The following is a 22,279-nucleotide window of genomic DNA, read 5'->3' on the forward strand; positions in this document are numbered from 1 at the left end:
AACGCTGGTGGCTTCATTCCGCTTACTCGTCGTCCACCTCGTCGCCCTGTGGGAATCAGGGTTGTGGGAAAAGGGTCGAGAAAGAGTGTTGAGTTAGCATGCGTTGGTTGGTTGAGACTTGTGGACCCAATCACTTTCGAGCAGTTCACTTACACGAAACTCTGCATCTTCCTCTTCCTGCTCACCAGCGGCAGCAGCAGCACCCGAGTCGAGGCCTGCTTGCTTGAGCGCCTCCTCCGAGCTGTAGTCCAGAGGCGCGTTTCGTCTGCGTCCGGTCCATACGATATTGGAAGTGTCGATCTCGGCGAGCTCCTCGTCGTCCTCGATCAATTCAGCAAGCTGTGTCCGTGCGTAAGGATCTTTGTCAGCGGACCGAAGCGTAGCATATACGCATTCTGAAATGACGATGCACATACCTCGTCATCGTCAATGTTGTAGTCATCCTCTCCTTCCTCTTCTTCGTCGTCTTCGTCGTCATCTTCATCCTCGTCGTCGTTTTCCTCTGAGTGTCGGTATGCGCAGAAAGTCGGTCGTCAGTACGATTCAATGTGGGAACTGTTCTGGTTCACGCATTCGCTCACCTGGCTCGACTGCCCGCGCTTTGCCTTTGCCTTTGTCGAGCGTAGAAGGCTGCTGGTGTTCGGCAGCTTCTTCGGGACGGTCCGAAACCGAAAAGGTGCTGTTGGAGAGAGAGACTTGCAAGACGTTCAGCCGGGATCCCTGTGTTTCGCTGGCGATCCGAGCCGCTGACTCACTTTGCGTCGCTCATCTTGCCAAAATAAGGCGTGTGAACGGAGGAAAGTAGATCGTATAGTAGTTGGTGATGTCGAAAGAATGGACGTCGACAAACGGGCTGTCGGCTTTCCCAGAGGCACCAGGAAGAAAAAGGGTCCTGCCTTGCGCACTCTCCTCGTCACTTTTTCCAGCTCAGGACGCGTCGTGGAGCAAGTCCCAGCAGACCAACACATCCATCCATCCGTCTTGTGTCTTTCTTTTTTGGATGCAGTAATTTAGGGCTGAGTTGCATGGCTCTTGTCTGCGTGGCATGAGCCACTGTGGACGCGCCTTGTTGCTTGAATCCCCTCGTTCGGAATTCGGGGTCGAACGAAAGTGTTGTTCTTTTCTCACCGCGCTTGGCTCTTGCTCATCATCCATCACAAGCTCAGCCAGCCTTGTCGTAAGGGCAGCCAAGCTCCTGAGGTCCGGTCGGCCGGAATGCCTTCGCAACACGGACACGATGCTGTTGCTGCCGCTGCCTTCGCGACCTATCAGCACAACTGACAACTGATCCGTTTGCTATCACGAGCCTTACTCCGAGATCGTCAAATCCCCACATTCGGCATGCGACACTTCTCGCTCAGGCAGGTTTCCGAAAATGATGCAGTCCGACTGTACGAATGGACCGAGCGGGATCCCTCTGCCGTACTCAAATGCACCTGTCAGCAGGTCCGAAGTATGAAAACGCTGCCAGAGCTGTCTTACGCGATAGGAGGTGAGTACAAACTTCAGCATGCAGAAGCTAACGCGACGTGCAGGCGGAGCTGACCTCGAGCTCTTCGTTCCGCTCTGCTGTGTTCAGGTCAGACGCTATTCCTGCATCACGAGCGACCAGCACTTCGGGCGGAAGTCTACGGCATGGTTGTTGGAGTCACCGCCAAAGAAGATCAAGTCCACTATGAAGGTAGGTCGATTTCTTCATGTTCCTGCTTGATCATGCCTGATCTCAGCGAATTGACCGCCTTGCGTTTTCCCTTCACAGTGGATGATGGTACGTCGGTGCTTCGTATAGTCGAAACCCGCAAGTCATTGTCACGTCGGACCAAATCGCTCGCCGACCAGGCAGGTGCGGTCGCCGCTGCGTCCTGCGGGATCCCGGAATGCTACATCATGCCACCGCAGCCTCAGGCGTCCACCTCCGCCAACAGGCTCGACAATCCGGCGCCCGCAGCATTTCTACCATCGATGGCTCCACGCTTCAAAGTCGCAGACATTATTGGTTGCGCCGGCAAGATACAGATTGACCGTGGTGGCCAAAGATATCTTCTGGCTGATCGTATGGGTGAGTTTAGGAGGACCACCTTCCAAATGCCATCGAAAAAAAGTATAGATAGCTCTGGCAGTGATGCTCACTCTTACCTCTCCCGAACCACCCTTCACAGCGCTCTGCGATGACATCAACATGGAATCATACCATCAGCGTGACGTGATCAAGAGCGAGATCGAGCTTTACCGTAGACCCTTCGATTGGAACATGGTCGAGCTCGCCAAAACGGAGCCCGCAGCTAGGCAGTCCGCCTCTCGTCGCCTCCTTCGAAAACCGCTTTTACGTGTGCTTAGATCTGACGTGTCGCCGGACGCAAATTCCGTCACTGCACCTGCGATGCACGACGATGCAGAGCCAAAGATGGATCGTTCACACAGGCGACGCTTACCGGAAGAGCTTGCCCGCAAGTTGCTTTCAGGCGGGACCGCCTATCCGTCGCCCCCCGAGTCATCATCAATGTCATCACCGTCGCTGCCCCGTTCGAGCGAGCCGAGCATCTTGTCTCGATCATCCGAGTCCAATCCTCGACAGCTACGCGCGCCGACCAAGGTTCCGGATCGCAATCTGACCGAATCCTACTTCCAGCTCCAAATTCAGCAGCATATCAGCCAGCACTACCGCTCCCAGCCTTTTTCCGTCTCAGATCTTCGCTCTGACTCCGTCCTCTCCACGCTCGCTCAACGCCTCGTTCGCATTCGGCTGCAGCATCGTCTTGCTTCTCGCTCTAATGGGGCCATGCACAGCATCAACTCGGGCACCAGCGAGCAGCAGCTAGACAAGATTCACCGGCTCTTCGAATGGGCTGTCCGAAAAATGATGCAGGACGGCTTCGTCACCCTCGCCGACGCCAACTGCTCGGAGCGGTCTGGGACGTTTCGGCACAGCAATGATGGCAGCTGCGAAACGTATCGTCTCGTCACTCCAGAGTACCTTCTACGGCCACTGCAAACCTTGCTTGGTAACAAGACCTTCATGTCGCCAGACGACGCTGCTATCCAAGACGTGGAACAACTCGCTACACGGCTGCGCATCCTCGACGACCGTTTCAGAAACGTCGATCGCTGTCTCGTCCAGGATAGTCTCGCCCTGTATCGTGCGCGCTGTACCCCCATCGTAATCGACTAGCTGGACTACGATAACGCTGTCACTGAGATTGCGTGATACTTGTGTGGGATCCGGCGCGATGATTTATAAACCGAATATATTCTGAAGGATCCATGTCGAAATTCTGACCGGCATTCAAGCAAATTTGTCGCTTGAAGCTATAATTTGCGACCTTTTGTTGGAGTTACGGACTCAAAACACGAGTGTGTGACGAAAGCATATTTAGTCGACCATTTCACTGCTGTGTGACGGATGAATAATGAACTCGAGCAAAGCAATTCATAGCAGCAGTTGTCGGAGCGATTGTGCATCCAGATGAAGCTGTTGTTTGCGTTTGCCCCTGACAATACCAGTAATCCGAGGCGAACAAAGATCACAGACCCAAAATCCGACACTGAGACACGGGATTGAGAAAATCAGGCAACTAGAGTGAATTACGAACTGCAACATCAACATTGACAGAACAATCTGGGATTCACTTAGAAATACGTGAGAATCATCTGTAAGATGCAATTTGACGATAGTAAAACTCCTCGATGAGGAATGATATTAGTTTTTTTGCCCATAATGCTCGTGCAATCGCATTTGCTGCGAATATCTGGGACCGAACTGATCGACATAGTCAGGGTAGCTTGCACAGGATTTGTGAAGTCTGCATTATCAGCGAACGTAGCGACCTTTGCTCATCATTTTGTAGCGAGCGGAAAAGAGAGTCACCAATCAATGAGACCAATCGTCCTGTGTTTACTCAAATTCAGAACAAAATATGTCATTGGCACACTTTTGCAACAAAAATAACGTCCTTGATGGTGAAATTGCCCGACAAAATCGGTTGCAGACTACCGATAAAAGGCAAGATCATTGTCGCAGCCAGACTTTTGAGTCAGCAAGCAACGTCTTACTCAATTTCAGGCATCGCTTCGGCATTGATGATGCGTGTCTGTCTGGCAAAATTGGATTTAAACGGGTGCCAGATGGCTACCGTTATGTACAATCGTTGGAGGGCTGAAAGCCGCTTTAGCTTACATGCCGCTGGATATGTATGCGATGCGGTTTGGGATGCAATGGCGAATGAATTGCTTTGGCATTGTCTGTCATCTTGCTCCACGCTTGTCTGCTGCAAATTTGTGTGTCGTCGCGCTGCCAGCGAGATTAAACGTATTTTCTGGCGTTGTTCTTCAATCAATGGAGACAGACGTGGAAATGTTTTGAGTAACGTAACAGTTATCACCCTTCAGCCTCAGTTCGCGCAAAAACGACAATTTTAGGGTCAAAATAGACAAGTGGCGCGAAACGAAAATGTAGCGCGACTCGCAAGCTCAAGGGTCCATTAGGAGACGCGCAGTGAAATGCCGTGTCCGGGAAGGGTGCGATGCCTCCACACAGAGTCCAACCGCGCATGGGCTTCTGCGAGGAGGGTAGTTGAGACTCACCATCACCACGACCATCATCAGAAAGAGCAACCACTCCCAGCCGACTCTTACCGCTCGTCTGGTCGCTCGTATCGCCGCCATGGACCAGCTCAAGATCAAGGAGCGTCCGCCCGGGCGCTGCCACATGAAGGGCAACTGCGGCAAGAAGAGCGTCTTCAGCCCGGAACTGCCATGCTCAGTCGACGAGAAGGCAACAGTACCGCAAGAGGCAGGATTTCGAGATCTGCTGATCGCAACGTGTGGTGCAGACTTTGCTGAAGGTCCCGTCTGCTGCACGCAAGCCCAGGTGGAGAATCTGTCGGCGAATCTGCAGCAAGCCGAGCCTCTGGTCTCTTCATGCCCTGCTTGCCGTAACAACTTTCGATCGCTCTTCTGCTCTTTCACCTGCTCGCCAAACCAGTCGCAGTACGTCGACGTTGTCGAAACACAAGAGGTGACTGACAGTAATGGCAAGCCGTCGGAAGCCGTCAAGACCGTAGAGTACTACATCGATGCCGACTGGAAGCAAAAATTCTTCGATAGTTGCAAGGATGTCAAGTTCGGAGCCAGCAACGGATTCGCCATGGATCTGATTGGCGGCGGCGCCCAGACTCCAAACGCCTTCCTCAAATTTCTTGGCGATGAGAAGCCGCTGCTCGGTAGCCCCTTCCAAATCAACTTCCCCGATATGCGCTCGGATCGAAGCTTGGACTGGACACATTCGCCAGCGAAGCGTCTTCGCAATGATTCGATTGCACCGCCGATCCCCTTCGACCACAACCCGCGACAATGCGGAGATCTTGATCTCTTGTCGCGGTGTGCCTGCGTCGACTGTCCGGATACCTGCGCGGCACTTCCGCCGCTTCCGCCATCAAACCAATCCGGCTCTGCTTGCGCGGTAGGCGCTGTCTCGTGCTTCACCTTTTCAGCTATTCTTCTATACTCGCTGCTCGTCGTGCTGGTATGGTTTTGGCGACCCATCATCAACGTCCTGCGCGGCCGCCGTGGCACAATAGCCCTGCCTCATCGCACGAGCGGCCTCAGCCTCTTCAGTCAATCCAGCGGCTTTGAGCGCGTTCGCCTGGACTCCGAAGACTCCCTTGACGGTGTTGAGAGCAGACCGCCTGCCGCTCAACATAACACGAGCAGCCTAGTCGGAGCAAGAGGTATCGGTCACTTTGGCGAGGAAAGCTCGTCGAGCTCCGCTCCGGACGGCATCTACCGCGGCATAGGGTTGGAGCGCAATGACAATCTCTCCGCGCTGGGAGCGCTTCAGCCGCGAAAGTACGCCCTAAACCAACTCTTGACCCGATTCTTCTATCGTCTCGGCCTTTTTTGCGCGAGCCATCCATGGCTCACCTTCGCAGCAGCGGCTGTATTTGTCGGTGCCGCCAACATTGGTTGGAAGGACTTTCAAGTTGAGGTGGACCCGGTTCGCCTTTGGGTAGCGCCTGGCTCGACAGCCAAAATGCAAAAGGACATTTTCGATCAGGAGTTCGGCCCATTCTATCGACCGCAGCAGATCTTCCTCATGGACCAGCATTCGTACCAGGATCTACCTTCACTTCGACACAATTCGTCCGACGCTCAACTTTCGACCCTTCCGCCTGCGTTGTCGTGGGACAGACTTCTGTGGCTGTCCGATCTTGAAAAGGCGGTCCGCGAGCTCAAGACGTCGTCAGGAATCACCTTGCAGGATGTATGTCTTGCTCCCGCTGGTCCAGGCACGCCATGTGTGGTGCAAAGCATCCTTGGCTATTTCCAAGACGATCCGCTGGGCAATGGACTGGACGCAGACAACTGGGATCAAGCTCTCGATCAATGCGGCGACAATCCTGTCGAATGTTTGCCCTCATTCGGACAGCCGCTCAAGCCTAACATCGTCTTGGGGGGTGTGCCGCAGGATGCCCGGCCAAGTCAGGCTCGGTCTGTCGTCGTGACATACGTTCTGAACAACAGTCTCGATGGCACCTCCCTTGGAAAGGCAGGCAAATGGGAACGCGAGCTGCTTGCACTCCTTCAACAAGTAGCCGCTCCTTCGGCGAAAGACGCCGAAACAGAAGACCAGGCAAAAGAAGTTCATCCGCTGTCAGCGCGACGACAGGAATTGGGCATTCAGATCGCCTTCAGTACTGGCGTCAGCCTCGAAACCGAGATCGGTAGCAGCAGCAACACCGATGTGGGCATCGTGGTCCTCTCATACTTGACCATGTTCATCTACGTGGCACTCACTCTTGGTGGAAGGAGCGGTACAAGGTACGAGGCCGACAGCGACGATGAAGAGCGCGACTCGCCAATCGCCGAGCCAGGATCCTATCCTCGCATCAACGCAGCGTCAGCCAACTCGAACAACGGCAGGTCGAGATTCGTCCAGACCGCTCTTCGTAGAGCCCGTTTGTTCGTCGATGCCTACTGCGTATCCTCGAAGTTCAGCTTGGGGCTTTTCGGCATTGTCATTGTGCTTTGTTCCGTCTCATGCGCTGTTGGCATATTCAGCGCGATGGGCGTGAAAGTCACATTGATTATTGCAGAGGTCATCCCTTTCATGCTCCTCGCCGTTGGAGTCGACAACATCTTCTTGCTCTGCAACGAGATGGATCGTCAAAACCTTCAACACACACCTGCTATCGCCGGCATGACTCGTTCGGCTTCGGATGCGCCATCTATCAGTGCGTCCGGTCAACCGCCGCTCTCTCCCACAGAAGAAGTCGAGGCCAGAGGCGACATCTTCATGGATGCCAGTCTGTCAGCGAGTCCGTCTGCATCCGTCTCTGTTGAGGAGCGAGCAGCGCGCTGCCTGGCACGCGTCGGTCCTTCCATCCTGCTCAGCGCTACGACTCAGATTGTGGCATTCCTGCTCGGCGCGGTGGTTCCGATGCCTGCCGTCAGGAACTTTGCCCTCTATGCTGCAGGCAGCATGCTCATCGTTGCAATACTGCACTGCACTGTCTTCATTGCGGCAATGACGCTAGACGCTCATCGTGTGGAGAGCAGACGCATCGACTGCTTGCCTTTCCTCAAGGCGACGCCTCGTCAACGTCAGATCCAGCTCCCCACCGATGCAGCCACGGCGGCCAAAGACGGCACACTTGATTCTTTCATCCGCTACCGCTTTGCGCCCGCTTTGCTGCGGTCCAATGTCAAGCGGCTGGTCGTGGTAGCGTTTGGTGCAATTGCTGTCATCAGTTCCATCGGGGTCCGAAGGATCGAGATGGGCCTCGACCAGCGCCTTGCGCTCCCATCGACATCATACCTGAGGCCTTATTTTGACGCCATCGACGTCTTCCTTGACGTTGGTCCGCCCCTATACTTTGTTGCTGCTGGGGAGGAGGTGTCCGAGCGTCAGGGACAGAGAGACCTTTGCGGAAGATTCACCACTTGTGAGCCCTTGTCGCTGGCCAACACTCTGGAGGGAGAGCGTCGAAGACCTGAAGTGTCCTGGATCGCGGAGCCAACCAGCAGCTGGATCGATGACTTCCTCCAATGGCTCAATCCCATCCTCGATGGCTGTTGTCGGGTCAAGACTTCCGATCCTACCGTCTTCTGTGGCCCTCGCGACAGTCCCTTCTCTTGTCAGCCATGCTTTGAAGGTCGCGAACCTGCGTGGAACATCACCATGGACGGCCTCCCCGAAGGCGACGAGTTCTACCGCTATCTTACGAAATGGCTGGAAAGCCCGACGGATCAAGAATGTCCGCTCGGCGGCCAAGCGGCGTATTCCTCAGCGCTCAGCATCGTCACGAATCCAGAGACTGGCAAGAAGAGCGTCCGCTCGTCGCATTTCCGCACTTACTTTGCGCCGCTCAGATCGCAGTCGGATTTCATCAGCGCGCTGAAGCAATCGCAGCGCATTTCGGACGATGTGTCGGAACGCGTCGGCTACCGCGTCTTCCCCTACAGTCTCTTCTTCATCTTCTTTGAGCAGTACACATATCTTATCTCGATGGCCGTCCAGGTGCTTGGATCAGCAGCCATCGCAATCTTTGCCATCAACACGGTGCTGCTCGGAAGCTGGCGTACAGGCGCGGTGGTGACGTTGAGCGTGGCGAGCGCAGTATTCTTGGTGGCTGGTGCGATGGGCTTCTGGGGCATCCAGTTCAATGCACTGACTCTGGTCAACCTGAGCGTATGCGCAGCCATCGGCGTCGAGTTCTGCGCTCACATTGCGCGTGCTTTCATGCGTGCACCAGGCGCTCTGCCACGATCGCATCCCATGTCGCAGAAGGAGCGCGACGAGAGAGCCTGGCTTGCTCTCACAGATGTTGGTGGCGCAGTTGTCAACGGGATCTTCTCGACCAAGCTGATTGGCGTCGGCGTGCTCATCTTCACCAAGTCGGACCTGCTCAAGCTGTATTATGCCAAGACGTGGCTCTGCCTGATCGTGGGAGGCCTTCTGCACGGCTTGATATTGCTGCCGGTGCTGCTCAGCTGGCTCGGAGGTCGAGGATGGTCGAGCGGCGAAGACGAATCGGATGTCAAGCGTCGCCTGAACCGCGCCGGGTCTGAGTATCGACCGATGATGACGTCAGAGCCAGGGGAAAGTGACGACGAAGAAGACATCTGAACAAGTTTATAGCAGGAAGGACGAATGGGCAGCGACAATACCTTTTGCGAAATTGAATGACTTGCACAGCAGTGGACGTGGATGCTTGTGTTTTTTCCATGGCTCAATTGAAGGCTGCGCGACGATGTATTGGGCGAGAAGTTCCGCGCATTGTGAACGAGCGGATTTTTTGACACCGAAAGACATGAGATGATTGTCGCTGGATTCGGCTCGAAGTAGACACATGCAGCTGCTCACCGCGCGTTCACAGGACGGCAAAGTCTAAGCATGCTGTGATTGAACAGAGCGAAACTGAGGGTTTGGCTGGCCGGTTGCATCTTGATATCCCCGCCGCGGACTTGGAGGGTCCTATGCAGCGTTCATCTTGCGCCTCTCTCCTTGCAGCTGTCGTCCGGTCAAAGCAAGTCGGATCGTCGCTGTCAGCAATCTGATACTTTTCATTTCGATGTCGAAAGCCATAGCAAGTTGGATACTCACGACCTTGGTCACGCGCTGCCAGCTATTTGCTTTGGACTGGGCACCCTCAGGTACGTTGCCCTTGTGAGTACCGTCGATGAAGGATTGAAGCTGCTCTTGGGTATAGCCGGGAACATTTGTAGAAGCTGGATCGTAGCCAGGTGCGGAGATGACGACTTCTTCCATGACGATAATGTGCGACTCGTGCCATCGACAAGGCAACCTGTAAGGGCATTCAAAGAGACAAGATGATCAGCGACACTTGGAACCGCCGCGGACACAGAAGTGAGGACAACCATGACAAGAGTCGATACTTACGTTTTGCTAAGGGCATCGAAGATTTGCTGTCCAAGCTGCGAGACATCCTTGCCGGTGCGCGCTACCTTTGTGAGACTCTGTTTGACGGCGTCGGCCTCTCTCAACTGAGCTGCCTTGAGCGAAACGGGATAGGTTTGTGTAAGAGTATCCGCCAGAGCTTTGGTGGCAGAGGCGGCACCGTTCGCAGAATCGGAGGTCTGCTGCGAGAACTCGATGTTCTTGATCTCGGATACTTTGACGATGGTGAAGCCGACAGCATTGGTCGGCTGCGCAAAGCGGTTGCGAGATGTCTGCGAAGCTTGAGCTACCGAAGCGGCAGCTGCTGGGGCCGAGAGCAGATGTGATGGGAGCGGCGAGGCTTCGCATTCAAGACCGACGACGCCTAGGGTGGGGTCATAGGCCCACAGTTTGCCGGAAAGAGTCCGAGTCTGTTTGTCGCCGACAGTCAAAGTGATATGAGATCCAAGCAGCTTTGCAATGTTGGATAGCTGGTTCGCTGGTGTATTAGCAGTTGCTGATGCTGCTGGATTGCTCCGACCTGCCGACGAAGCAGAACTAGCCGCCGCCATAAGTGCTTGATATCGTCCGTGAGCGTATGAGCGGGCGTGATGACGGAGAGGTGCGACGAGGTGGCCGAGTGTGACAACGTGATTAGAAGAAGGAGTCGAGGCGAGACGAGATCTCTGACTTGGTCGGTCTCGGCTGAACCGAAATCGAGCTTCTAAACCGGACAAATGCAGAATCCAATTTTCTGACTTGCCGATGCGATCTCGGCTTCTCCGCTCTTATTCCAACTCGAGATTGCATCTTGGACTGAGCAGACAAACGACACTCTCATTTCACCATCATCCTCCTCCTCGACATTTGCATACGGTGCGCTTTCGCACCATGCCGTCTTCGTCGAGATCACACGAGGATCGCGCAGAGACCAGCTCATCTCGACACGACCGCGATTCATCGCATTACAAGCGACGTCACCTGACGGATGCAGATGACGGTCATCGTCGCAGTAGCCGGGACAAAGATCGTTCCCCCGACCGACGCAAGCGACATCGAGAAGAGGATGACGGCAAACGATCGCACAGCTCACGGTCATATCGCGACGATCACCACGGACGCGACCGTTCAGACCGAGAACACCGTGACAAGGAGCGGGAGAGAGAGCATGCCAGCTCCAGTCGATCGAGACACGATCGCGACCGGGAACACCGAAGCGATCGTTCGTCGAAACGTCGGGAGACATCCGAAGAGCGTCGTATCCGGAAAGCCGCGAAGCGCTCCGACAAGCTTAGGGAACTCGAGGAGACCTTTCTCGACGAAGAGCAAGGAGCAGCCGAGCGTACAGCTGTTGCAGAACTCATGATGTACTCTGCCGAGGACAACCCTTTCAACGACCCCACCCTCGGGCACAAGTTCAAATGGGGCAAGAAGGAGGAGAAGGAGCGCAAGCAAGGCCTCTCTCGCGACGAGGCTGAGAAGCGAGACGCCCAACGCAGGCAGGAGGCAATGGCCGAGATCGAAAAGCTCAACGCGAAACGCGCCGAGCGAGAAAAGCAAGCCGCCTTGCGCGAAGAAGAAGAGGCGCGGATGGCACGTCTCGCCGAGTCGGCACAAATGGCCAGCTGGGTGGCTAAGGAAGACGACTTTCACCTCGAACAGGCTCAACGTCGAGCTGTGATTCGCGTCAAGGAAAATCGCGCCAAGCCCATCGACTTGCTCAGCATCAACCTCAAATGGGCGGATCCCAACATCATCGCCGAGCAGGAAGGCAAACAGGATGATGACGACGACGAAGCAGGTCTAGAGATCGACCTCGATGAGCCATACACAATCTTTGAAGACCTCACACTCGAGGACACGCAAGAGCTGCACCAAGATATCCAGATGTATCTCCAGCTCGAGAAGAACGACTCGAATCTCGACTTTTGGCGGTCGATGCTGATTGTCTGCGACGACAAGCTGGAAGAATTGCAGGAAGAGCAGCAGCACGCCGTGGGTGGAGCCGCCTTAGCGGTCAATGCTCGCCAAGATCCAGAGGAACGTGGACGCATCAACAACATGCTTTCGTCAAAGACGTCCGAGGAACTGGAACAGCTCCAGGATCAGGTGCGATCAAAGCTCGCTTCGGGAGAGCCAGTGGATGTCGAGTACTGGGAGAGGGTGTTGAAGTCAATCGTCGTGTGGCGAGCCAAAGCACGTCTACGTGACATGCACGAAGCTGTGCTTTCCAATCGCCTCGAGTATCTGCGACGCAAACAGCGAGACGAAGCGACACGGCATCAGCACGAGCTTCTCCTACAGACCGGCGACGACTCGGACGCTGCCGATGAGGCGCTGGATGACGTCGATGGACCAGCAGCTGGCTCAAGCAACCAAGCTGATGAGGAAACAGCAGCGCTTGAGGCGCTCTTCGATCCCGAGGAGATGGAACCAGCGCCCATCGACGCGTCGTCACTCAGCTACGAAGACCGTCGATTACCAATCAAGACGCTTCGCGAGCATCTGGAAGAAGTGGTGGCGGCACGACGTCGTGTCACCGGCCAATCGTTCATTCCCAAAACGCGCCACAACGAGCTCGACCCAAGCTCATCGGACAACCCGGCCGAGCGCATGTTCCTGCAAGAGGCGTCGAAAGCGCTCGACGTCAGCGAAGAAGTCATGCAGGGCGGCGAAGAGCAGCTGCGCCACCAAACGTACCAGTGGGAGGACAAGTACCGTCCGCGCAAACCGCGCTTCTTCAATCGCGTCCACACGGGCTTCGACTGGAACAAGTACAACCAGACGCACTACGACTCGGACAACCCGCCGCCCAAGACGGTGCAGGGCTACAAGTTCAACATCTTCTATCCGGATCTCATCGACAAGAACGTCGCGCCGACGTACAAGATCGTCAAGGAGCCGGGACAGGAGGATACCGTGTTGCTGCGCTTCAGCGCGGGACCGCCGTACGAGGATGTTGCGTTTAGGATCGTGAATAGGGAGTGGGAATACGGTCACAAGCGAGGATTCAGGAATAGCTTTGATAGGGGTGTGCTGCAGTTGCATTTCAACTTCAAGCGGTTGCGGTATCGTAAGTAGACGGGTGGGGAGAGGGAGGCAGAGATATGTTGGGGTTGTCTCTTTTCTGGTTTTCGTGGTCAAAAGGCAAAGAAGAGGTCGTTGCTTGTCGGAGACAAAACGCGGTGATCTCGTGTAGATGCTATGGTGCGGAGTGATGCGTGCGATTGGGCTGCGAGTGAGTCGACCTTTCAGTGATATTTCCACAGCGAGACCTTGCCATCTCTTCCACCAGCAGCCAAGACGAGCTGCTGCGCCGAGTCTTGCAGCGCATCATCGTCCTCCTCCTCCTCGTCTTCGGCTGGAATTGCGACTGTGGCGAAGGTGAGGCATTCAACCGTGTTGCGGTGGTAGTCGAGCGAGCCGAGACGCGTCATGTTGGAAGCGGAGTAGACGGTGATTCTGCAGTCCGAGGTGACAGGAGGGAAACAAAATAAAAGGTCAGCGAAACGGGCTTCGGCGTCAGGAAGCGGAGGGTCAAAGACACTTACGAGCCATCCCAAGCGCCTACGAGGAAGGTCTCGCCATCCGGAGCGATCTCGACGCTCGATTTTCCGGCAGTCCTCGTCTGCGACAACCGCACCTCTCCCGTTATCAGGTCGAACCTGGCTACTCGATCATCTGCCCCCACCGACACACCAAACCCTCTGTCAGAGATCGAAACGCTCATGACGGATTCGCTGTGACACCTACTCGCCCAGACCAGCTCGCGGGCGTTCCACCTCTTGACGTAGCCGTCTTCGTAGCCGACGATGAGTTCGTCCGGGGAGAGCAGGTGGAGCGACATTACGATGGGTAGACGATTTCGCGAAGGAGGTTTGATGTCGGGCCTACCGACGGCTTCGGATGTGCGATGACCGTTGGTGAGGTCGAGGATGTCGATGTAGGCTGCATCGAGGGCGTTGGGCACGGCGAGGAGGGAGGAGAGGTGGGAGCATTTGGCGAAGTTGAGTGCGTTGACTCCGATGGTTCGAACCAGCTCTGGTGATACGGTAGAAGGATCTTTGTCGTTCGAGGTACTGCCGATGAGCGCACTCATTCCGAGCGAAGCAGGTGCGGAAGGAAGCTTCCAAAGCTTCAGACTGTTGTCTCTAGCATGGGTGATGACTTGATCCGAATTTACGATGACGACTGTCAAGATGGAATCGGTGTGAGCTGTCCAGAAGAACCTGGGTCGTAGCGTGTTCAAGTCGACGAGGGATGCTTTTCCGGATTCATCTCCTATAGCGAGTAAGCCGTGGGCGTGGTGGAGGGATCGAATGGATGAAGAGCCATGATGGCGCAAGATCCAGTATGGCTTGGGTGTCATGGCATCATGAATGTAGGAGAGAAGAAAAGGACCCTGCGCACAGACGAACACTTTTTTCTTCTTCGGCATCGGATCGGATATGCATTTTTTGGCCGAAAACAAACAGAATTCGGTCATCGGCCGTCATCCACGGTCCGCGGCAACTGTCAGAAGAAACCACCTTTGGATCATGACCACCGCAAAACAGCAAGTATCTGCTGCAACACCATCCCGAGTACAAATAGACGTCGTTGTCCCGAATCTTGATCCTTCCCACATACTCCAGATCGAAACGAACCGACATTCGATAAGGCAACCGACCCGGGGATCATCACAGCTTCACAAACCCTATACATCCTTCCATCCCGCAATCGACGTCGTCTTCCACCCTCGTTGCTTCCAACCATGCCGAACCTTCGTCCGAAACACCTCGCTTCCCGGCTCACCGAAGCGCAAACCCGAACCGTCCTCTCCACCATCTCCTTTCCACATTTCACCCCAACCTCCTCCCTCCCACCACCGACGCTAACCACCCTCTCTCTGCTGCACATCCATTTCCTCACAACGTTTCCCTTCGAAGCACTGTCCCTCAACTACGAGCCTGGTGGGCTCATGTCTCCTCACCTCCCTGACATCTACTCTCGCTTCGTCGAACGCCGTTTGGGTGGGGGTTACTGTCTGCAGGTGAACCAGTTGTACCGCGAGATGCTGTCTGCGTTAGGGTTTCGATGGATCGGAGTGATGGGTCGGGTTTTCGCGAACGGCGATTGGAGCGGGTTGACGCATACCACGACACTGGTTCTGCTGGATTCGCACGTGGACTCCAGCAAAAAGGTCTACTACTTGTCGGATGTTGGGTTTGGAAGTAGTCCGCATAGACCGTTGCTGCTGCGAGATGGGTGGGAGGAGTTCGGTCGGGGTGGGGAAAAGTTTCGACTCGTTAAAGCAGATGTTCATCCCAGCTCGATTTTCGAGGAAAGTGATGAGCAGACCGACGATGCCGAAGTGCTCGCGATTGCTTCAAATCAGACCACTTGGAGGCTGCAAAATCGCAAGAAAGCAGACAAGGATTGGGAGAACTGCTACTCCTTCTCACCCTTAGAATGCTTCACACCCGACTACATTGCCACCAACAAAGCCACCAGCCACGCCCAGTCTGTCCCCTTTGCAACCACCATCCTCGTCGTACGCTACCTCTTACACCTGCAGCTCGTATCACAATCCGAGGCACTGGTAGAGAGGGATGGGCTGGCGAAGGATCTGTATCCGTACCATCCGAGTGTAGTGGAGCAGAGGTTGATCGTAGGAGACAGGTATCTAGTCAGGGTGGGGGACGAGGTCAAGGTGGACAAAGTCATCAGCAGCGAGGAGGAGCGGGTGGGGTTGTTGAAGAGCGAGTTCGGGTTGCTGCAGCATGTAGAGACGCAGGTGGCGGTGAACGAGATCAGCGGTAAGCCGTCGAGGTTGAAATCCGACGAGAAGAAGGTCAAGGAGGAGCACAAGGTCGAGGTGAATGGAAGCAGCACACGCAGCACAATAGACACAGCATGAGGTCGGCAACAACTGAACCAAATTTGCATCCTCATCCATTAGTTGAAAGTGCTCCGCTCTGAGATGAGTCGAGTCGATGAACAGCGCTTCGGTGCGGGCCACTGTGGTCCACCGCTAAAAAGCAACATCTTTCCTTTCAACCCGCAAACAGACAGCTGCGGAAAACGACAACCATGTCGACCCTGCTGCACACAAACACACACACACGTACATACACGCCAGATGTGCTGGAAAATCTCCATTCCAAAGTTATCTCCGCGACTCCCTTCTCGCCTTCCCTGTCCTTCTCTTGCTACAAACGATGCGGGTTTTCACTTCCATCCAGCACCGCTAACCCTCGTCCCTCCGCGGCTCATGACCGGCAACAACCCCATACTCCTCGCCCTCCTCACGGCCTTCCCTACGCTTCTCTGGCTCTTCCTCGTCAGCCCCGTGCTGCTTCTCGGCATGATCTTCCCCATCTCGGTCACATAATTCGCGAGGATCGCTGCATTTTTGTACGAGTCGTCGTGGAGGGACGGTTTGGCAGGGTTGAGGTTGTTGATGTGGATGAGATCGTTCTTCACCGCTTCTTTCTTCGACGGACCGAGTAGAGGGCGGGCGAGACGCGCGGGACGTTGGGTGATCGAGTCGTAGGTGAGAGTGGACGGGTTGTAGTAGTGTCCGTTCATGAAGGCACGACCGGAGACGGTCTGACGTTCCTTGGTGGGGGAGCGCGGGGTGTGGACTGCCCCGGATGCAGAGGTGCCGGAGGAAGAGGCGGCAGCAGCAGCGGCAGCGCGGGTTCGTGCGAGCTTTTCGATAGAAGAGGACAGTTCGTCCAGCGCCGAGGATGCGGTGGTATTCTCCGATCGTCGCGTGGTCGAGGTGCTGATGCTTCGTGTCAGGGCACTTCTACCGCTGCTTGTGGAGCAAGAGGCAGCACTGAGGCTGGTTCGCAGTAGCGATGTTACGCTCGTCGATCTCATCGTGAAAGCTGCAGATGTGTATGTGTGGTAGGTCAATGATGGTGGTGCAAGTCAGGGATGACGAGAAAAATCGGCAAGCGGGAAATATCAAATTGGGAATCTTCTTGCAGCTCCGTCACGTGTCCATTTTCTCGCACGACAGATCTCGAACAACCTTTCGTTCGCCATGCCAGCCTCCCTCTCAGCTCATCATCAAGCAAGGCACAACGCACATCAATGTACAGAAACGACAACGTTCTTGCCTACCAACATCAATCCTCGTATATACATATAGACAGATTAGCAAAACCAAGTTCCGAAACCGCTTCAAAAGGCTACACACCCTCTCTACTTGCCACTACCATCAATACCATTGAGCGCACCATTGGCTCTCAAATGGACCATGTTCTGCAGACTGTATTTACCCTTCCTACCCCTATCCTCCAGATTCTTCTGACTCAGCACCAAATTCAGCTGCTCCTTCGCCTCAGCCACCCGGCCCGTACCTGCGTACAGCCTGCCCAGCTCGTAATGCGCAAAGTACACCAGCCAGTGGTCGAGCTTGAGCTGGTGTCCGTGCTCGAGCACCGTCTTGAAGCTGATCTCGGCCTGCTGCGCCGCCTCCTTCTCGGGAATGGGCGACTCCTTCGGTCGGACCTTGGAGTGCTTTTCGGGCACGGCGATGAACTTGAGACACACTCCGCGCAGGAAGTGCGCGAGGCAAAGGTCGTCGTAGTACTCGTCTCCAGAGTAGTACTGCGATGGATCTTCGACGTCGTGCAGATCGGCGAGCGCTTCGCTGACCAGCACCAACGCCTCGTCGCACAGGACGTAGCGCGGCGCGTTGGAGAGGCAGTGGTAGACGTAGGCAAACTCCAGACCTGGCAGCAGCAACCTTCCGTACTGCGTGAACTTCTTCGACTTGCGTGCTACGAACTTCTCCATGGGGATCGACTTTCCAGCGATCTTCTGCGTCAGTGTAGGCACCTTTCGGAAGATCTCGGCGGCTTGATCCATGCCACGTTTGTCGTCGGATTGCACAGCATGTTCGTAGAGGTTGGAAGCGCGGCCGTAGTTGTACACCGCCTTGGACCAGTTGTTCTCGTCGGCAAGGATGTTGAACTGGGTGTAGGCCTCCTTCCAATTGCAGAGCGACATGTTGCACAGCGACAGGTCCCAGATGCAAATGTGCTTGAGCTGCACGTACTCCTTCTGCACGTCTCGCGCCGTTTCGAACTGCGTGATGGCCTTCTCGGCGAGCGCCTGGGTCGAGTAGAGTCGTCCGGAGAAGTAAAGGAAGAAGACACCTTCCGGGTATCGTCGCAGGTTGTAGTGGAGCACCTTGTCGGCAAAGTCGATGTCGACGCCCGTGACGGGGATGAAGGTGGAAATCACCAAATGGTAGGCGAGCATCGACATGTCGCAAATCTGTCGACGCACACCTTCCTCTTTGATCGACATGCCCGGCTTGGTCTGGCGAGGATCGGCGCTCCACTGACCCGCCTTGCTGAGCGTCTTCATGGCCCACGCCGTGTCGCCCGTGTAGCCAAACACCTCCATGATCTTGAGCACCTTTCCAGGAACCAGACCCAGGATCATGCTGATCAATCCGTTGCCGAGGTAGACACCACTCTTGAAGTCCTCGTCGAGATCCTCGCCCTTCTCCGCCGACCAATCGACGTACTTCTGGAGCGACCTGTAGATGCCATAAGCATTTCGCATGTTGAGCGCCTCGCTAACGAACGCGAAGAAGTCACCGGCGTACGCAATACCCAGCACGGCCTTCAGCAACACCGCCTCGGCATACACGAGCTCGGCATGCCTCTGCACCTCGTCCATCTGCGACAAGGCGCTGGGGCTCTGGCCGGTGCCCCTGACAAAGCGGCCAAAGTTGGAGACGGCGCTTGAGGGCTTCCTAAGCAAGTTGGCGATAGTCAGGGCATCCTTGCACAGCGAAATGGCAATGGCCAGATCGGCGGGCTCAAAGGTCATGAAACCCTTGATGGTGGCGATGAGCGCATAGCCGAGCGCGTAGTAGAGACGGCTGTCGGCATACTCTTCGATGATACGTTCGGCCTCGATCATGCGCGAATTGAGGAAGAGGTTGAGCGCCTTGCGTGCTACTTCGATGTCGGCGCGCAGCTGATCAGCGCTGATGGCCACATCGCTGGCGGTGAGCTTGGCAACGCGAGCGGCCTTTTCTTGAACGGCTTTGGAGGTGTCCTTGCTGGCACGTGCGTCGGTCACGTTGTCTGCAACGGCGGCATCGGTGGCAGGACCGGCACGGCGATTCGCGCCGGCTGTACCCTTGGGCTTGTAGGTAGAAGCATCGCCGTTGGGCACCTTGCGTGCAGAGGCGCCAGACCTGTTGCGACGGTGACGAGCAGCGGCACCAGCACCAGCGACAGCAGCAGCGGCGCCGGCTGCACCGGCTACAGCACCTCTGTGGTGATGGTCGTCCTCCTCCTCTTCACCCTCGGAGATGTCAGCAAGAGGAGCATCATGAAAGGCGTCGTCGTCGGAGGAGTCTGCCTCGGACTCTTGTTCCGAGTCATCTTGCTCTGACTCGCTGTCCTCTTCGTCGTCGCTCGATGCTGCAGCAACGGCGGCGGCACCGCTTCGACCCTTGACAGGTCGAGCGTTTCGTTGAGGTGGCGCCTGCTCCTCTTCGTCTTCGGACTCCTCCTGCTCGCTAAAGCTGTCCTGCTCGACGTCACTGGCGCCGTTGGAGTGAGCGGCAGCCAAGCCGTTGGGCTTAGCGCTTGCTTCTTCCTCGTCCTGATCGCGGAGGCTACGGGAAGACTTCCTGCGAGCCAGGCCCATGATGGCAGCGCCTCCGGCACCAGCTGCGCCGGTCATCTTGGCGGTGGTGGAAGAGAGGAAGCCACCCTTTTTGGCGGTGGAATCCTGGGTAGCAGTGCTGGTCTCGGGAGGCGCGGATGCGCCACGTTGACGAGCCTGAGAAGCGCTAGAAGAGCGCTTGGATCGAGCACGGGCCAAAAGACCATCCGCTTTGGCGAAGGGGTCAGCGACTGGGCTGGCAGGTGTGCTGTGAGCATCGCCATCGAGCTGATTGTCGGCTTTGATGCCGTTGGACAGACTGGCAGACCTGCTGAACTTTCTGGAACGAGCCGAACCAGCAGCCGAGAGGCCGCTAGCAGCACCGATGGATTTGTAGCCATCGACCGAGGGCTTTGAAGTGGTGGGGTATGTGGCTGGCTCTGGACTGAGCTGTTCGGGCTCGTCGTAGAAGCCGTTGCTGCGAATGGAGGCAGAGCTGGAACGCGAGCCGAGACCTGGCATCTTGAGGCTCATCTTGCGCGAAGAAGTGCTAAATTTGCGCAAGCGTCCCTGCGAGGCGCCGTTGCTATTGCCATTGGAAGCGTAGGAGGCGTCGGCTAGATCGGGGACGGTGAGGTTGGTCTGTGAAGAGTTGCGGCTACGGTTGCGGATGAGATTGACAAAGCTGTTGCCGGAAGAGCCTCTGCGCGAGTCGATGGAGCGTGCGTCGCTCTGAGAGAGGTTGGAGTTGCTCTTTTTGAGGCCGAGACTGGCAGCTGAGAAGGTTCTGGAACGCGAGCCGACAGCAGCGCCGGGAATGGCGGGTGCGAGATATCCACCAGCATCGTCGGCAGGAGGAGCGGAGGAGGAATATGTGCCGTTTCTACCGGGCGAAGCTTGCGCACGAGAGGCGATGGAAGCGCTTCGAGAAGCACGACCCTTGACGCTCTGCTTGAGACTGGCGGCGTCGCTGTTGGAGGTCTGACGACGACGAAGCAATGCATCGGTGGTAGAGACGGGGATCGGATGGGAGTTGTTGTCGCCGGTCGCATCGTCTTGCACAGAGGAAGCGTCGCCGTTGATGGCGGATCCGTTGCGACCGCCGTATTTGGCGGAGCTGACGTCGATGCCGGCAAGGATGCTCTTGCGGCTGCCAGAGAGCGACATGCGCGACGGAGGGTTGTCGGCGTTCATCCTGAGCACGGCGGCGCTAGTCATATCCTGCTACTGATTAGACGGTGTGAGATGGACAACTCGTCGTGATCGTGGGAAGTACAGGTACGAGGATGGAACGGTGGCGGGAGAGGAGAAGGAGGACAAAGGTGCGAGCCAATCCAATCAGGAGGAAGAGAGAGCAAGCGGTCTGAATAGTGTGGGGCCTTTTTCCATTTTCGCCGTAGGCTAGCTGCAATTCTATTCGACCATCGGCGGCAGAAGCATCCCGCAGAGCAGCGGCAGTGGGGCCAGAGCATGCAGACGCAGAATGCAAATCGTCCCTGGTTCAGGTCAGTGACAGACGGTCTGTCAGCTGTTTGTGGATTTACCTCGTGCGTTTCAGAAGAGAAATGACGGAATGGCCGATTTCTGCTTTTTACTCGTCTTGTGCCTTTTGATTTCGCAAAAGTCGAGCAACCAACCAACCAACGTGCGGAGAAAAAACGGAGAAAGTGGGTTTGTGCGTCTCGACACGCAGGTCGCTTGCCGACAACTCAAGCTCAAAAGCCTGTCAACTGTGAAGTTACGCCCGACCCGTTGCGAGTTTGAGACTCCGCCACTGCATCAGCTGGCCTTTGCACGTCAGCGGTCGGTTGGTGCCTCTGCCGTCTTGGTTGTTTCTAGCCGTGACGCTTCAAAGATGGGTCAACTGAACGAGCATCTTGTGACGAGACAGCAGCAGGTAGTGTCGGCTTGTTCCGTCGTCTTTGCTTGTCACCGAGACAGTCATAGGAGCATTTGCAACAGTGATCAACGTGGACAGTGGTTGAGCACCACGCTCACACGTTTTGACTGGATTCGAGCTAGCTTAGAGCACGCCCAAGACAAACGGAGAAGGTTATTTTTGCCCAGCAGCTCTTGTTTCGCGTAAAGTGGTCTGTTTCTCAGCGAGCGAGTGGGGCGTACAGCCAGCCGCAACTGCAGGTCAGACGGGTGCACGCCGCCGAACTCTTTCCTCGCTTACACGGTTACAGGTTGCACAGAGAGACACATGAGGCGCTGTGCATCCCGCCAATCCCCCATTTGCGCGCTGGCCTTCTTGCACCCACTTCACCCATAGGCGATCCAAGCGGGCAGTGTTATAGCTCGCAAACCTGCCTTTGCGTTAGGCTCCAGTAACTCACAAATCTCTTCATGTATCTCAGAGCTTTCGAACACATTCGCTTTCCGATGTCGTCGAGGGGAGACAGATGTCTGAGAACAGCGACGATGATGAGTTCGTTGAGTTTCGTCCTTCTTGTCTGGCCATGCACGGATTTACCCCGCTCACTCTCACGGCCCCGCTTCCGTCTGTCATTTCCCCAAGTTTCCACCCCGAGCCAGCCACGCCAATCAAAATTGCAAAAACCCCCCCCGCACTCTCAACCTCCGAGATGCGCCTGAAAGCCAACTATCCAGCACACTCTTATTCACCGTCGACTCGGATCCGACTCCCCCGCAACTCTTCGTTCCATGTTGGCCGCTTGCCTTTTGGCCTTTTTTGGGAAGCTTTCTTTGCAGAAACCGCAGCGACTCAGTCCCTGTCGCGTGGTTCTGACAGGT

General features: G+C 55.8%; 9 protein-coding genes across 9 annotated transcripts; 4 read left to right on the forward strand and 5 right to left on the reverse strand.

The window, feature by feature from the left end:
* Positions 1–22: 22 nt before the first annotated feature.
* On the reverse strand, positions 23–769 carry PHSY_003971 (hypothetical protein; the record flags this gene model as incomplete). The annotated part of the gene is made up of 5 exons (XM_012334588.1): positions 23–46; positions 154–339; positions 417–502; positions 582–679; positions 756–769. The coding sequence occupies 5 exons, from the start codon at positions 767–769 to the stop codon at positions 23–25; spliced, it is 408 nt and encodes a 135-aa protein (XP_012189978.1).
* A 572-nt stretch (positions 770–1,341) lies between these two features.
* PHSY_003972 (hypothetical protein) lies at positions 1,342–3,169 on the forward strand (the record flags this gene model as incomplete). The annotated part of the gene is made up of 4 exons (XM_012334589.1): positions 1,342–1,492; positions 1,580–1,681; positions 1,760–2,059; positions 2,160–3,169. 4 exons carry the CDS (start codon positions 1,342–1,344, stop codon positions 3,167–3,169), a joined length of 1,563 nt encoding a protein of 520 aa, XP_012189979.1.
* A 1,536-nt stretch (positions 3,170–4,705) lies between these two features.
* PHSY_003973 (hypothetical protein) lies at positions 4,706–9,124 on the forward strand (the record flags this gene model as incomplete). The annotated part of the gene is made up of 1 exon (XM_012334590.1): positions 4,706–9,124. The coding sequence occupies one exon, from the start codon at positions 4,706–4,708 to the stop codon at positions 9,122–9,124; it is 4,419 nt and encodes a 1,472-aa protein (XP_012189980.1).
* Positions 9,125–9,472: 348 nt separating this feature from the next.
* PHSY_003974 (hypothetical protein) lies at positions 9,473–10,467 on the reverse strand (the record flags this gene model as incomplete). Its single annotated transcript, XM_012334591.1, has 2 exons — positions 9,473–9,803; positions 9,899–10,467. The coding sequence occupies 2 exons, from the start codon at positions 10,465–10,467 to the stop codon at positions 9,473–9,475; spliced, it is 900 nt and encodes a 299-aa protein (XP_012189981.1).
* A 319-nt stretch (positions 10,468–10,786) lies between these two features.
* PHSY_003975 (hypothetical protein) lies at positions 10,787–12,976 on the forward strand (the record flags this gene model as incomplete). The annotated part of the gene is made up of 1 exon (XM_012334592.1): positions 10,787–12,976. One exon carries the CDS (start codon positions 10,787–10,789, stop codon positions 12,974–12,976), a length of 2,190 nt encoding a protein of 729 aa, XP_012189982.1.
* A 170-nt stretch (positions 12,977–13,146) lies between these two features.
* PHSY_003976 (hypothetical protein) lies at positions 13,147–14,381 on the reverse strand (the record flags this gene model as incomplete). Its single annotated transcript, XM_012334593.1, has 2 exons — positions 13,147–13,357; positions 13,447–14,381. The coding sequence occupies 2 exons, from the start codon at positions 14,379–14,381 to the stop codon at positions 13,147–13,149; spliced, it is 1,146 nt and encodes a 381-aa protein (XP_012189983.1).
* A 267-nt stretch (positions 14,382–14,648) lies between these two features.
* On the forward strand, positions 14,649–15,794 carry PHSY_003977 (hypothetical protein; the record flags this gene model as incomplete). Its single annotated transcript, XM_012334594.1, has 1 exon — positions 14,649–15,794. The coding sequence occupies one exon, from the start codon at positions 14,649–14,651 to the stop codon at positions 15,792–15,794; it is 1,146 nt and encodes a 381-aa protein (XP_012189984.1).
* Positions 15,795–16,105: 311 nt separating this feature from the next.
* PHSY_003978 (likely mitochondrial ribosomal protein S18) lies at positions 16,106–16,762 on the reverse strand (the record flags this gene model as incomplete). Its single annotated transcript, XM_012334595.1, has 1 exon — positions 16,106–16,762. The coding sequence occupies one exon, from the start codon at positions 16,760–16,762 to the stop codon at positions 16,106–16,108; it is 657 nt and encodes a 218-aa protein (XP_012189985.1).
* Positions 16,763–17,089: 327 nt separating this feature from the next.
* On the reverse strand, positions 17,090–20,740 carry PHSY_003979 (hypothetical protein; the record flags this gene model as incomplete). Its single annotated transcript, XM_012334596.1, has 1 exon — positions 17,090–20,740. One exon carries the CDS (start codon positions 20,738–20,740, stop codon positions 17,090–17,092), a length of 3,651 nt encoding a protein of 1,216 aa, XP_012189986.1.
* Between the last annotated feature and the right edge of the window lie 1,539 nt (positions 20,741–22,279).

Source organism: Pseudozyma hubeiensis (assembly GCF_000403515.1).
Source record: "Pseudozyma hubeiensis SY62 DNA, scaffold: PHS38, whole genome shotgun sequence".
NCBI lineage: Eukaryota > Fungi > Basidiomycota > Ustilaginomycetes > Ustilaginales > Ustilaginaceae > Pseudozyma > Pseudozyma hubeiensis.